This window comes from Chelonoidis abingdonii, chromosome 1, assembly GCF_003597395.2.
Source record: "Chelonoidis abingdonii isolate Lonesome George chromosome 1, CheloAbing_2.0, whole genome shotgun sequence".
Taxonomy (NCBI): Eukaryota; Metazoa; Chordata; order Testudines; family Testudinidae; genus Chelonoidis; species Chelonoidis abingdonii.
This window is the reverse complement of record NC_133769.1, coordinates 142,911,307-142,925,359: the sequence shown is the minus strand read 5'-3', so window position 1 is coordinate 142,925,359 and position 14,053 is coordinate 142,911,307. Positions and strand designations below refer to the sequence as shown.

Genomic DNA, 14,053 nt, shown 5'->3' with positions numbered 1-14,053 from the left:
GTGGAGGAGGGATACCCAAAACTTGTGTAGACTTAGTTTTCTAAAGACAGGGGAGATATACTTAACTAGCAGGCTGGGAGACCCCAAACAGATTAGTTTTATCAAATAAAACCTCATGAAGGTAGGGTTTACCCATCAGTCCTGGTTGGAGACAAGATCAACTAGACTACAGAAACCATAACTGAGGAAACAGTCCTGCACTGGCCCCAAGGACATGGACAACCTGGAACCTAATATCTTTCATATTTACTTTCTATACTTTTCCCTTATGGAAAAAAACTCTACAGTTTATAAATCATTAGTGCACTAATTAAGATGGGTAGGACTGGGTCACACTCAGCACTCTATTGTCTGAAGCTATAGACAAAAATTCTGAGAATGTTATCTGATGGGGCTGCAAGGTTTTGGTGTCCTTTCCCATGAAACAAAAGGACGAGGGGAAAATGGTGTTATGAAGGTGGAATCATGCTAGGAAAAGCTTAGACTGGACCCTAAAGTCCCACTGGCTAGCACCAGCCTTTGTGGTTAGAAGGATACTACCAGGTATTGTTAGAAATTCCTGAGATTTGTGTCCCTCTAAATGGAAAGGCTAGTGCTAACCAGTGGGGCTTTACGGTCTAATCTAAGCTTTCCCTAGTATGATTCCACCTTAATAAAAACACCAGTGTCCCATCCTCTCTTTGTTTTATTGGTAAGGCTACAGAGCCCTTGCAACTCTATCTCCCAAGACTAGATTTCAGGAATAAAGGGGGAGGTGGGGGAAAAACAAATTACAACAGCAGCAAAGAATCCTGTGGTACCTTATAGACTAACAGATGTTTTGGAGCATGAGCTTTCGTGGGTGAATACCCACTTCGTCAGATGTATGTAGTGGAAATTTCCAGGGGCAGGTGTGTGTGTGTGTGTGTGTGTGTGTGTGTGTATATATATATATATATATGCAGGCAAGCTAGAGATAATGAGGTTAGTTCAATCAGGAAGGATGAGGCCCACTCTGCTAGCAGTTGAGGTGTGAAAGAAAAACCAAGGGACGGAGAACTTCAGGGGGCTCGGTTTTTTTTTTCTGTGTTTGTTGGGCCAGGCCATTCGAGCTAAAGTCTTTGTTTATCCTGAGAGCTGATGGTGTCAGATTTGCAGATGAACTGAACCAGCTCTGCAGTTTCTCTTTTGAAGGGGGAGGTTGAAGGGGGGGAGGGCGCGAGAGCGGGGGGCTCGGCTCCGCAACCGCCGACACACACAAAGATTCTCCATCCCGGTCTTGGGGGTTTTTCCTTCCTCACGTGAATTCTTCAGTGCTCAGGAGGTTGGATTTTTCTTTTTCCTCTCAGGTATAAGGAGGTTCCTGAAATATTTTTTTGCTGTCGCATCAGAATCTCTGATGTCTTAACGTGCTTGATCTGGCTGGTGACCGCAGGAAAATCGGCCACCCTGGCGTTAGGTCGGTCTTGCGGCTAACATAGTGCTAAGGCCCTAGGGAGGGTTGAGTGTTAGCTCGCTAACGGTTTTTGTGTATATTGCATTCTAATCGGGCACTGACTGATTTAGTGTGTCCGGTTTTATAATTATGATCGTTGTATTGCCCCTTGGCCTTGGTGAGCCAGAGGGGGTTGGCTGATCATAAAGCCGCGGAGACTCTCTCTGCCCTCCAGCAAAGGCCCTCCAGGTTTCACCTTACAGCAGGCCACTGATAAATGGGAGACATGGATCGCACATGCAGGCCGTCCCAGGGAGGGGCTGAGTGGGTCCTCGGGAATTATCGGAGGGGCAGCACGTATTAGCCTCCGCTTCAGTTCCGGGATCGGTGTTTCAACCATCTCCCAGAGACATCCCAGCGAACCTGCTGTACTTGCGTAATGAACTGACCTGAACATCCCGAGGAACACAACTGTGTTAGTCTGCGCCCAAGAGAGTCCCACATGCGGCTGAGCTCCGACGAAAAACTTTCCCCTGCCAGTATCCGGAGAAGACTGCGCGAGCGCTGGAGAGGTGGCGTCAGAGCGAGCGATTATTAGCGAAGCTCGCAATTAGGGACAGAGTAAAGGGAGGTTGTTCGAGCTGACCCATGTGCAAGGGAACACGCAGGTATGAGTATCACAGAAATAATTTCCAACTGCGCTGCACATCGGGCGGTGTTCACACCCTTCCCACTATCACAACCACAGCGAGCGAGCACACACAATGCTTCTTACCTTTGTCATCCAGACAGATTTTTATAAGAACGATTGAGCGATGAATATCTCATCTCTTGCCTGGTTCACAGTTCCTTCTCTATTAGCTAGTCACCGGATGCTTACGGGGACGAATCTAGTATTATCTTGTGGACTGCGACTTTGTAATACTAAAGCCCTAAATAAAACAATACTGCACAGAGATCCAGTTCAGCACGCTGTTTCACATTGTGGACAGGAAGACCACAGGGCTCGGCAACCTTGGCGACTGAGGCTACTCAAGTGGAAGCACCCTGCGCTGGCCAGGCCAGTTTGTTGATGTCCGCTGACTGCGTCCACATGGTTGGGATGGGATAGACATTCACGGGCCTCCTAACACTGTGGCGCAGTTCAGCGCCTTCTTGAGGGCTATGTGTCTGAGTTGAGGGCAAAGTGGGAACTATGACGACAGCACATCCCTCATCCCGTGTCACTTGTCACAGCCCTCATTGCCTGAACCAAGCTGAGCTGGCTGAACCCATGGCCAGATCAGGAGCTAGGTAGATCAGCGTGGACACTGTAGTGGATAGCCATTGCAGATAACACAAAGCAGCCCAGAAGCACCCTGGCAAAGCTGCGTGCCTAAAGGTTGCACCAATTGCCCTGATGCTAGACTCATTTAACTGAGGCAAAAAAGGATGGAAAAGTATTTGAACTTCCTCACCAGGGTTTAACAGACGGTTGGATTGAGCTCAATAAGGTTTCTTGCCTTGGCTGTTGCCCCCTCGACAAACTTGCCTAAAATGGGTCGGTGTGCTCTGTCGTACAGGTCCTGCCCTCGACGACACCTGATAGGTGCCCACTCGAATGTGGGCATGAGCCTTTCCCCATTTCTCAACAGTCAGGGTAGAGAAAAAAAGTTGTCTTTATTGCTGTCAGAGGTTTGACATGCACATGAAAAAGGAAACCTTTCCTGCATTCTGGGCCAGTTTTCGTGGCTGTCTCAACTTTCCCACATTTTTCAGATCGACAAGCAATAAAACAGATATTGGAAAAGCGTGTTTATTGGTGTTCCAGTTTCACACAGAAAAAAAAATACGAAGGAAGTCGACGAGTACCCTCATCTCTACCTGCTCTCCCACTTCTCTCGCCCAGAGATCTCCGCTTGCCTCGTGTTTCTGATATTGTTTTGAAAAGACATGGCGATTTCCAGTATTATCATTTTTGTTTCTGTTGTTCAAGAAGAGCCAAGAGAGATGGCGCAGGTCTCCTGTGCTTTTGTTGGCTTCGCCGATTTACGATTCCCACGACACTGAGAATTATCGTCTGGTTATACGTCGAGGCGGATTAACCGATGTGATGCATCGATCCAGTCTGTTTTGGTGGTTGGACCGGCGATCTCTGATAAAGCGTAGGTGAGATCGAGACGGTGCCTATTCTGGTACTGGCGTCGGTATTAGGGTGGGTCGCGACCGCTGCGTTACGCAGCTGGGCTTATGGCTGTGCGCAATAGCCAAATTGGCGTCGACGGAGCCACACCGCAAATACATCGCGGCACAAATGTCATGAATTGTCCGTTGACGTTGCGGCAAGGTGTTCATCGAAACTATCTCTGTCTGTTTACCGTCATGGCAGTCCGTGGGGCGATTCATGAGGTAATGCGGGTAGCATATATCTGCCCACTTTGTGTTCGGTACTGGTTTGGTAGGATCTTGTGATCTCTGGGAGACCGTTGTCCGTCTGGTGTAGACAAGCACTGCTGTGGGGGCACGCAGCCTTGGCATAGGAGGTTTTGGTTTGCATGGCTTGGGTTCCTGGCTGCAGCCTAAGATAGTGACCGGTCCTTGGTGCCACCGGACTCGCACGGTACCGTCCCCCGGACGATATTCTGGTGAGTATCAAATAGTAGAGGTATTCTGGGTTCCGGTTGGGGCGACACAATCTTTAGAGATAGTTCTGCATGATCGTCTGATTCTCTCTTCCTGCCGGCTGTGCGGGATACGCCCACGCTGGACACGTTGTTTTTTTTGTCGTTTACTCTCTTACCTGATTGCTTTAGTTTTGGGCCTGGGATGGGCGAGGACTGGCCTGCAACCCAAGGCCTGTGAAAGTGTGGGATCATTGTCCAGGATGGGTTGTAGATCCCTGACGATGCGTCGGAGGGTTTTAGCTGGGGACTGTATGTGATGGCCAATGGAGTCCTGATGGTTTCTTTCTTGGTTACAACAGGTTATTCTCCCCCCGTCCCTGATGTGTTAATCTCTGGAACTCAGGGACACAGGATGTCATTGAAGCCAACAGCTTAGTAGGATTCAGAAAAAAGATTACACATTGATATGGACAATATCTAATTGTATAAGAGTGCTTCTCCTAGGCCCATATTATTTCTTAATGGTCTAGTGTGAAGTTTCTTGCACTCTCCTCTAAAGCATCTGCTACTAACCTATCAGAGACAATACACTGAAGCAAGGCTCGGATCAGGTATTAAAATTTTCTGTTAAACATGCTTTGGTTAGAATTCCAAACAGTGGCTTAGGGCTAGCCAATTGTTTTCTAGTCTTTTACTGGAGCTCCTACATGTGATACACTGATGGATGGGCTGCCTGCTCTATTGGTGGACACAGTTGCCACCATCTCCCTTCTTTCCTACCTATTTGCTTTTTTCCTTTCATCCCTTGCTTGTTCCTTTTTTTTCCACCTCACCCTTCTATTTTTTGAAAAACTTCTGTTTTTGCTCCCCCTAGCCCCTAAAGCTAAGCAGCATTTCAGATGGGGAGAAGTGGGAAGTGGTGACTGTAGGAAACCACGATCCTGGTGTTCTCAAAACTCAGGAGGAAAAAGGCTAAGAGCAGTAGATTTCTGTCTGGGCCTTCAGCTGTGGACAGCTACCAGAACAGATCCTAGGAATTGCCCACAGTTGTGGGATTCCCCAAACATTGGCAGGATGGAATCCGACTCAGTCTTCTTTCCCTCCCCCCCTCAGTTCTTTTCCACCCCCCATGCCTCTTGAATTAGTCTAGGGCTTACTTTCAAAACTGAGTCATAGTGCTAGAGCATGAATATTAGGCAAGGGAAATTAACTCCTTGTTGCATTGTCAACTGTGAGTTATTTGCTAAAAAGCAGTCGCACCAACAGAGAAAGTTAGAATAGCAGTGCTGATTCTGACCCTTGAAAGCAGCAACGGCAGCACGTGGCCCAGCAATTCGCCCCCCAGTTTATATACAGGAAATGGAAACGGTTTGGTTGAGGTATGTCTGTGTCTTATTTTGTTTTTGAAGAGAGGCCCCATCTAAAGTCCTTCCAGGGTACATTCCTTCTTATTACATAAACACCAGAGGACTCTCACCAGCTGCCCTATTCCACTGCAGTGGAAGATACACAAGTGAGTTTCAAGAGACGGCATATTTTTAAGCGAAGATTTTAACATCCATCTTACAATTCCTCTCAACCACTTCAATTGTTGGGACTGATTAGGGTGGCTTGAAGCATTCAGTTAAATGTCAGTCTGAGCTGCAGCACTAAATGTAGCTAGGCCTCCAAGAGTACATTGTCCGGGATTTGGTATGTGGCACCCAAGAAATCAGACCTAGATTTAAGAGCGACTGCTCTTCATCACCACAGCCGGGATGACATATCTGTGAGACAAAGTCCAAGCAAAGGGGTTTAGCAGGGCTGTACTATAACAAGCTGTTACGTTGCAATTGGAATAGACACACACCTAGAGAGGGGTGATCTTTCAACCTCTGCCCCTGCCAACATTCAAAGCAACCTATACCAATGTTTTTCTGAAGTGAGGGAAGACCAAAAATGGCATCTTATGCATTCAACCTGTTTGAGGGAAGAGACAGGGAGAGTGCTTCAAATCAAGCCCTTTACCACCCATTGCTATTCCCATAAAAGTTCTAAAAGAATAAAGTGACATTTATAATTAAAAGCTTATTTAAGGAATGTACAATATTTACAGAGTCATGACAGGCAAGGCACCTCAGGAATAGAGGAATTTTCTCCCTCCAATAGATGTACTTTGGAGAGGCCTATCCTCATCGCCTCCAACCCCTTAGATGGCAGGGTGATTCAGCACCCACCTGGAAACCTTCCCTGTAACCTTTTCACAAGGGACTCTGTTTCTCCACTAACTCAGGCCTGAGGCAAGACCAACCAATAAGCCCCAGCCTGTCCCAGACCAATATTTATTGGTCATAAACGAACTCATAGCAGCCAATGGGCCTGTCTGTTTTCCAGCCAAGCAGATCTCAGTACAGCCCAGTATTCCCAATGGGAATAAGTCAAAACCACATTATGGGCCCCTGCATATCCCATCTGAGCAAGTCTCAGTAGAGCCCAGTGTCCTTTACAGCTTGGGAATAAGCCAAACACAGCCTATCTCAGTTCAGGAATAAACTGAGACCAGCTCATCTCTGGCCCCAAGATGTCATCCTCTAGGCCAGAAAAGCTGATATCCAGCAGGATTTTGCTCAGGCTGTTGTTCATGGTGTCCAGGACCAGGCCCTCCATGAGAGACTGATTCTCAGTCTGTCCAGAGGCTGGTAATTTTGGGGATGATTGCTTGGTGGATTCAGGATTGGAAGCAGGAGAGCTTGTAAGGGGCCCGGAAACCATGTCATTGGACTCTGTTTGGAGAAGCTGTCGAGGGGAGTCAAACGAGTTTTTAAGGGGAGTGCTGTTGAAGCCCAGCAAGTCCAAGTTTTCCTGGAGGGATGTGAATGGCACCTGAGGGGTTCTCACAGGGCTGAAGTCCAGCTCACTGCTTTCTTTAGCAATGGGTGCAAGTCTCCAGGAGTCAGGGCTCCCCATTGGTGGAGTAGCAGTTGGGACTTTGCTAGGGGTGGAGGAAACTGGCAGCTTGCAGAACATCTCCTTGACTGGTGTTTTAAAGGGGCCACCCTCCTCCTGGGAGCAGCTGAGCTCCAGAGACTGGCTTTCCTGCAGGAAAGGAAGGTCTGACGCTAGCCTGAAGGAGTCAGAACCACAGCTCTCTGGCAGAACCAGGACTGGCTCTTCTGAGCAAGGCAGCACTAGGTGCTGTTTCCTTCTGGACCTGCCCATCTTCCGCCTCTTTATAATCACCGTGTCAGATACACCCCGGGGCGGGGACTTCAGCACGGTAAAGTGTTTCTCTCGCTTCACACATGGTACTGGGAGCAACAGGCCTGTCTCTTCATCCGACTGCACTGGTTCCTCTTTTATAGACAAGACTGGGGGGAAAGAGGGCAGCCATTTGTCAGGATAGGAGTCCTCCTTCTCCTCCTTTATACACAGGGCTGCAGGGAAAGAGGCTAGCGCTTCACCAGGCTGGGAGTTGTTCTCCTTTACAGGTTGGCTTGGGGCAAATGGGGGCGGCCTTTCATCACAGTGACTCTTCTCCTTCACAGGCCCTGTGGGCAAGAATGAGGATGGCTCTTCAGTGGACGGCAACACCTACATGGGAAGCAAGAAGTGAGAAATGACATAGTACAGTGAGTAAGCAGGGGTCTAGAGAAAGGAAAAAAACCACAGGGCAGGAAATGCAGCAAGAAGGAGAGGTACAGTAGAGTTTTGGGACCAGGGAGAGGGCGGTGGGGGAAAAGAAGGCACATTGCTGAAGTCAGTGGCAATAACACAATTAGATAGAGAGGAGCCGGCAAAGCGCATGGGAAGGATCTTGGCACAGCACCAACAGATGGTGTCCCTAGAGAGCAGTATTTCTGGGGAGGTGCTGTGAACCCAAGGAATATTGTGGTTGGGGGATGCAGGTCGTGAGGAGAGCTGGGCGCTTCTGAAAGAGGCAAAAACCACACTTTTCAAAATGTTAAGGGAGACCAGAATGGGTCAAGAGAGCAACGCAGTTCCATTAGGAACTGAATAAAGGCTTGAAAAAAGGAGAGAATCCACGTTGCTCCTGTCTCTGGTTCATTGTGGCTGGACAGTGGAGGAGTCGTTGGTTCACACTTTGAGAGGAGAATCCCTGTGTGAACTAAAAAGCCACCTACCCATGACAAGACAACTAGAGGAGAACAGTCACCTTAGGAATGGGGGATGGAAGGCAGGTGCAGCGAAGCGCCAGCCAGTTACAGTCCCACTGCTGCAAGCACGAGCGTTTGACAGCTGTAGGGAGAGTGGGCAAGAAAACCCCATAGAGAGCAGGGGAGATTGGCACCACAGAAGCCCAAGGCTAGCAGGAACACTAACCTTTGGAGCAATGCGTACACGCTTGCTGCTCCGGATAACCTCTGAGCCACTGAGGGAGGCTCCCTGGGCCATGGCCTGAGGCACCTTCAGGGAGGACTGCAGGATGAGAGGTTGGCTCACAGGAAACTGGATTGGAACCAGGTAGGAGCTGACGCGAGGAAGCAAAGGCTTCATCTTTCGGCCTGGAAGGAAAGAGAATGGATCAGCTAGTGTCCTGCTCTGGGGAGCCTCTTCACCTCCCCCACCACACACCAGGGACTAGCCAGTTAAGAGCTGGGGGGCTTGAACCATCCTCAATCCCAGAAAATAACCAGCTAATTCCAGGGAGGGGCTCTCCCTTCCCTGCCTTTTCTGTATAGTTATGTGAACAAGCCCCCTCAGCTCAAGGTGTCTTGGGTTGGGATACTGCTCCCCATAGAGCTCAACTCCTACTCCTTTTGAGCCCCAGTCCCTGTAGCAGGTCTCCCCCTCCCCGAGATGTCTTCTCTCAGATGTAGCAGCCCTACCCTCAGCTCCAAACCTGTCAGACAGGAGTGGCCGTGGCAAGCCTGCATGCACGCAATGCTGGACAGCAATTTCCATTTCTTTTCCTACAGGCTGGGAATGGATCAAGCGCCCATCACCCTGGTTAGGGGACTGGCTGTCTCTCTGTCCAAGACAGATGCGTACACTCACGTGCATTCTGTAGCTCAGTTTTGTTGCTGCTGTTCCCGCCTGTGTTCTTCTGGAGTTCTGGAATGTGTCGTTTTTGCTGCTATCGTCATTGTGGGATGAGAAAGAGGGGAAAAGAGAGTTAAAGAGAAGAACTTCTCTCTGTTCGACTGCTTCACTTAGGAACGTGGATCCAGAGGCCTGTGCTGAGCTAGTGCCGAGAGAGCAATCGTTACCACCTGTAGACTGTGTGCCACCTGCCACTGTATGCCCATGCCATCCCTCTGCCAGCTGCCACCCTAAAGCCTTGTAGAGGGTGAACTGGCATGAAGGAGCTTCTCCAGCTGTGGTCTCTGGTGCAGGAGAAATGACCTGATTTTGGTGTCCTCTCTGCCTGAGGAAAGGTGAACAGTACAGCTTTATAGTATGTAGTGTCTTTCATACAAACCGTAGCCCAAAATGCTCAAGTAGAACAGCAGAGCAAAAGAAGAATTGAAGATCTAAGCAGGTGGAAAGAGGGATGGGGTTGGAAAGGAAATGGAGACAAGTCTGGCTAGCTGCTTGCACATCTGTTATCACTACACTGCTGGAGGTGAAGGAGGCAGCACCAATTTCCATCATGCCAAAAGTCATGGCGCTTCCAGGGAGAAGAAAGTAGTGCAGAGATTTTGCCCTTCCTGAAGCCACAGCCCAGAAAGGAGAGGAGCTGCTGCCAGGGAGGGTGGTACCTGAAGCTTCTGGCTGGGTTTGTTCTCTGGAGACACATTTCAGGCCAATATTCAGCTGCTGGCACCTCGCTGCGCCTATAGATACGTGCATGCAGCTGTTACATGCTTCTGCAAATATCCATCCAGCATTATCAGGTCTTCACCAGCTAGTGCATTTTCTGCAGCAGTTAGAAACTTGGCTCTCCATTATATCAGGCATGTCTCCTTCCCCAAGAAAGGTGTGCAAAAAGCTATTGGACTGGCAGCTGCGGTGACTCATTCCCCCTCCCCAAGCATCCTGTCCTTTCCTGCAATGACTGGCAAAAGGAAAAGCAGCCCAAGCCCCGAGCCAGAGGGAAAGTCTTACTGATTCAGAGTACTCAGGCGATGTTGGTGACCCCGCATCCAGCGGCTGGTGGCAGCAAGGCATCAGGAGGGAGAAAAATAAGAGGAAGTTACCAACCAAGGGGGAAAACATATGGGACATTAACCCTTGCAAAAAGTTCCAAAGTCAGAACAACCAGCTATTGAACATGCCCACCCACCAGGGAGAAAACACAGGAAGCGTTCACCCTGCCTGCTCTGAAAATCATTACAGCAAGAGAAGATCTCCATTCCTTTCACAAAGAGACCCCTTCCACAGCCCCCAGGTGACACAGGGCAATTCTGCCTGCATGGCTGGTCAAACACAGCTATGTAGTGCTTTAAAAGCCCAACCTAACTCTCATTTAAGTCAATGGGATTCTTTCCATTAGCTACCATGCAGGTTTGCGTCAAGCCTTTGGAAAGCAGCTGGTTAAAAGCTTATTCTACCTCCTTCACTATTCACATTGCTACACTGCACCTGGAGAGCCCTGTTGCCTCAAAGGTGCTCCAGCCCATCCAGGCTATCTCCCACTTCAAAACAGGGAACCCGCCACTTGTAAAGTTAATAGTGACTTCATTCTCTAGAAGTTGGACTGAGGCCACATGCCAAGAGGGCTTCACCTCCCTATTAAAATCAGATGCAGTCAGATGTCCTGGCATTCAGGAATTGGGAAGGCTACCTGTTTTCCTTCCCAAGAGCCACTCACCTTGAACACTTGGTCCAGCGTCAGATAGCGATTGGCATCAGGGTGGATGGTCCAGAAGGAGATTTTACCATTAGCAGATGTCTCCCGGACAAACATATCGTGAAGGGATAGATTGTGTCGAATGGAGTTCTGGGTGGAGAGGAAAGACCTTAATGTTTTTGGCAACCAAGCATAGGTAGGAGCCTAAGACACTACAACCCAGGCAGGGGAACACTGTCCTGGCAGACTGTGGCCCTTCATGCTCACCTGGTAACTGCTTATATCTCCATCACTAAAGCCCCTTAGTGCTCTCACCAAAGATATTCCAGTTTCCAGCCCAGTAATCAGCCAGCCCTCTCTCTCCTGCCTGAGAGGAGTTGAGAGAGGATGCTAGGGTGTTTGAGATGGAAAAGGGAACATAAGGAATTGAAGAGGGCCTTTAGTTTCAAACTATTTTCCATCCTGTTTCATGGGTTGCTTGTTCCTTTGGATGCCAAAAAAAGCAGCAGCAGCAATTCTCCAAGCAACCATCCCCCTAGCGTGAGGGCTGGTCCATACTAACGCTGTAAATCAACTGAAGTTATGCTATGTAACTATGTTCGATTTACAGCGGTATCTACTGCTGACTTACTTTCCTGCCTCTCAGGGAGCTGAAGTACAGATCTTAATGGGAGAGCACTCTGCCATCAACTTAACTTGTCTTCACCAGACCCACTAAACTGACACCAGTGTGTGTGATTTAGCCGGAAGTATAGACAAGCCCTAAAATTCTGTTGCCCACACCTAGGGGTGGAGTCAGGTGCGTCCCCAGCAGCACATTATACCTTCCAGCCTGGCTTGGCCACATATCTGAAATAAGGAAAATGGTCCTCAATCCAGGCATAGATATCCTTCAGGGTCATGCGCTTCTTCTCTGTGCTGTTGATGGCAAACTGGATCATGGCCATATAGGAGTAGGGGGGCCGTTCTGATATCGAGTCCTGCCACAAGGAGGAGGAGGTAGCAGTGGCAGGAATGGAGTCTTCTTCAGTCTGGAAGAAAAAAGGAGGAAACAGTGTGAAAGTTGCAGGGGCCCAGGAAAGTTACAAGGAAGTTCCTCTTAGCTTGAGGATTCTGCTGCACAGATCAACTTGGCAGAGGCACAGGTTACCCAGATTTTGTCATGTCTACTCCCTTTGAATGTTCTCACCCACATATCCTGTCTTCAGTTTCCAAAGGTTTACTCTATTACAGGGGTTGGCAACCTTTCAGAAGTGCTGTGCTGAGTCTTCATTTATTCACTCTAATTTAAGGTTTCGTGTGGCATTTTTAGAAGGTCTCTTTCTATAAGTCTATAATATAGAACTAAACTATTGTTGTATGTAAAGTAAATAAGGTTTTTAAAATGTTTAAGAAGCTTCATTTAAAATTAAAATGCAGAGCTCCCCAGACCAGTGGCCAGGACCCAGGCAGTGTGCGTGCCAATGAAAATCAGCTCGCGTGCTGCTTTTGGTTGCCTACCCCTGGTCTATTATGTACCCCACCATCTCCCTCCTTACCTTGATCCTCTCCTGCACGGGTGTCTGGTTCTCCTTCTCCATCTCTTGTTTCACAGTACAGGGGCCCAGCCCATCAGAGCTCATCTTCCCTAGCCATTGGATGTTAGTCAGACTGTTATTCAACCCGCTGTTTGTTGCGTCTCCACTGCCTGCAGGCAAACAAACCAAGAGTCCTGCTCACTCACCTGCTGCCATCCCAGATACCTAAAGAGAGACCCCAGCCAGGTCTCCCAAAACGGGCCCAAGTTCCCCATCTCGAGCTCGGTGCACCAGATGGAGCTCTGAGGCTAAAGCATCTTGTGGATCTAGCCAGAGCTCCTGATTTAGCTGTAGATCAGCTCAGTTGCTGGAAAGTCTCCAAACCTAAAAATCCCAAATTGGATCTGAACCTTCATCTGCGCTGGCCCAGAGCGAGTGCTGAGAGCAACGCTTAAAAAATGTCATTGGACATTTACTAGCCAATGAACTCAACATCTTTGTTCCAGGCAGCAAAACCCTTTACTCCTGTAGTTCTGACCCCCCTCACCTCCCATTCTGTCAGTATGCCAAAGTCTTGAACTTTAACACACCCTGCAAACTCTGTGGGAAACACCATGCCCTAAGATCACTGATTTTGACCTGGATTCAGTATTTGAACCTGTCACCATATGTAGTAGGCTAATAAACTAACCAGTTGGGCTGCTTGAAATTTCACATTTTTCACCACTGCACTCTCCCATATTGAGCAAGGCACAGACCTCCCACACCCACCCACCCCTCATTGCACTTAAGAGGCCAATAGAAGGGAACAGCCTACGTACTGTTTCCTTCCTGTTCTTGTCCTCCGATGGAATTGACATGTGGAGGCCACAGGACTGCCCTTTCCACAGTTTTATTAGGGTTTTGTTTGAGGTTCTTCTCTCCACCCTGACAATCTGCTGCTCTGGCCCCCTTTGTTGCTGTGCTCGTCTCATCCTTTGATTGGAGCGTCTGCTGAGTTGCTGCTGAGCCTGTGGGACGAGAGCTGCCCCCACTGCTGATAAGAATGAACTTGTTGGGCCCATTGCTGCCACATTCTCTCCCCTTGGCTGTCAGAGCCTCGATGATACTCTGGATGTCAGCATCAGGAGGGATGATCACCACCTGGGTGTTGGGCATGGTAGGGTGATTAATGATCTTTATTCCTGCTGGGAATTTCTGGGCGCCACACTCCACTCTGTCCCTGGGTTTGTCCTCTCTGCTATGCTCCTGCTTGGGGACTCCTTTACTCTCCCCATCCGGTTCATCTCTTGCTGGAGAGTTGGACGCACTGCCATCTTGGAGGGACAGTTTTCGTCTCTTGAGAATCAGGGGCCTGCGAGGGCTGGTCCTCATCATTGATCTGTACAGTCACTCTCCATTGAAGACTGCAAAAAATAGACCCTGCAAAACATAGGACAGAGCATGAAAGAGAAGCTGTGGGCCTGGAACATATATTAAAGGAATCAATTGTCTCTCATGCCAGGTATCCAGTCAGCTGGCATATGAGGGGCTTTCCACTCCATACAGTGGTAGTCCCAAGGGTGGAAGAGTCCTCACCACATGTCTTGTGACTAGGGACAGTCCCTATGCCCATAGGGAACAATTGCATAATACATCCACTGCAGGGAAAGTAAGAACAGATCAGAACAGACTGTTGGAAAAACGGCCGCACCTCCTTCCTCATTTATCAACACACACCTTGTAAAAACCCCACACAAATGACCAGCACCAAGTAAATAATTTGCAATGATAACTGAGGATCTCAAAC

The 14,053-nt window shown here is 48.8% G+C and overlaps 1 protein-coding gene across 2 annotated transcripts; it reads right to left on the bottom strand.

The window, feature by feature from the left end:
• Positions 1–6,150: 6,150 nt before the first annotated feature.
• FOXM1 (forkhead box M1) lies at positions 6,151–13,650 on the bottom strand. Of its 2 annotated transcripts, none has more exons than XM_032775053.1 (8): positions 13,086–13,650; positions 12,286–12,434; positions 11,572–11,778; positions 10,769–10,897; positions 10,063–10,107; positions 9,013–9,091; positions 8,338–8,519; positions 6,151–7,587 (listed from the first exon to the last, which is right to left on the bottom strand). In XM_032775053.1, the coding sequence occupies exons 1-8, from the start codon at positions 13,639–13,641 to the stop codon at positions 6,529–6,531; spliced, it is 2,406 nt and encodes an 801-aa protein (XP_032630944.1). In that variant the 5' UTR covers positions 13,642–13,650; the 3' UTR covers positions 6,151–6,528. The 2 variants fall into 2 exon arrangements, with proteins under 2 accessions (XP_032630944.1, XP_074926971.1); XM_075070870.1 differs by having other exon boundaries at positions 7,456–7,544.
• Positions 13,651–14,053: the final 403 nt, after the last annotated feature.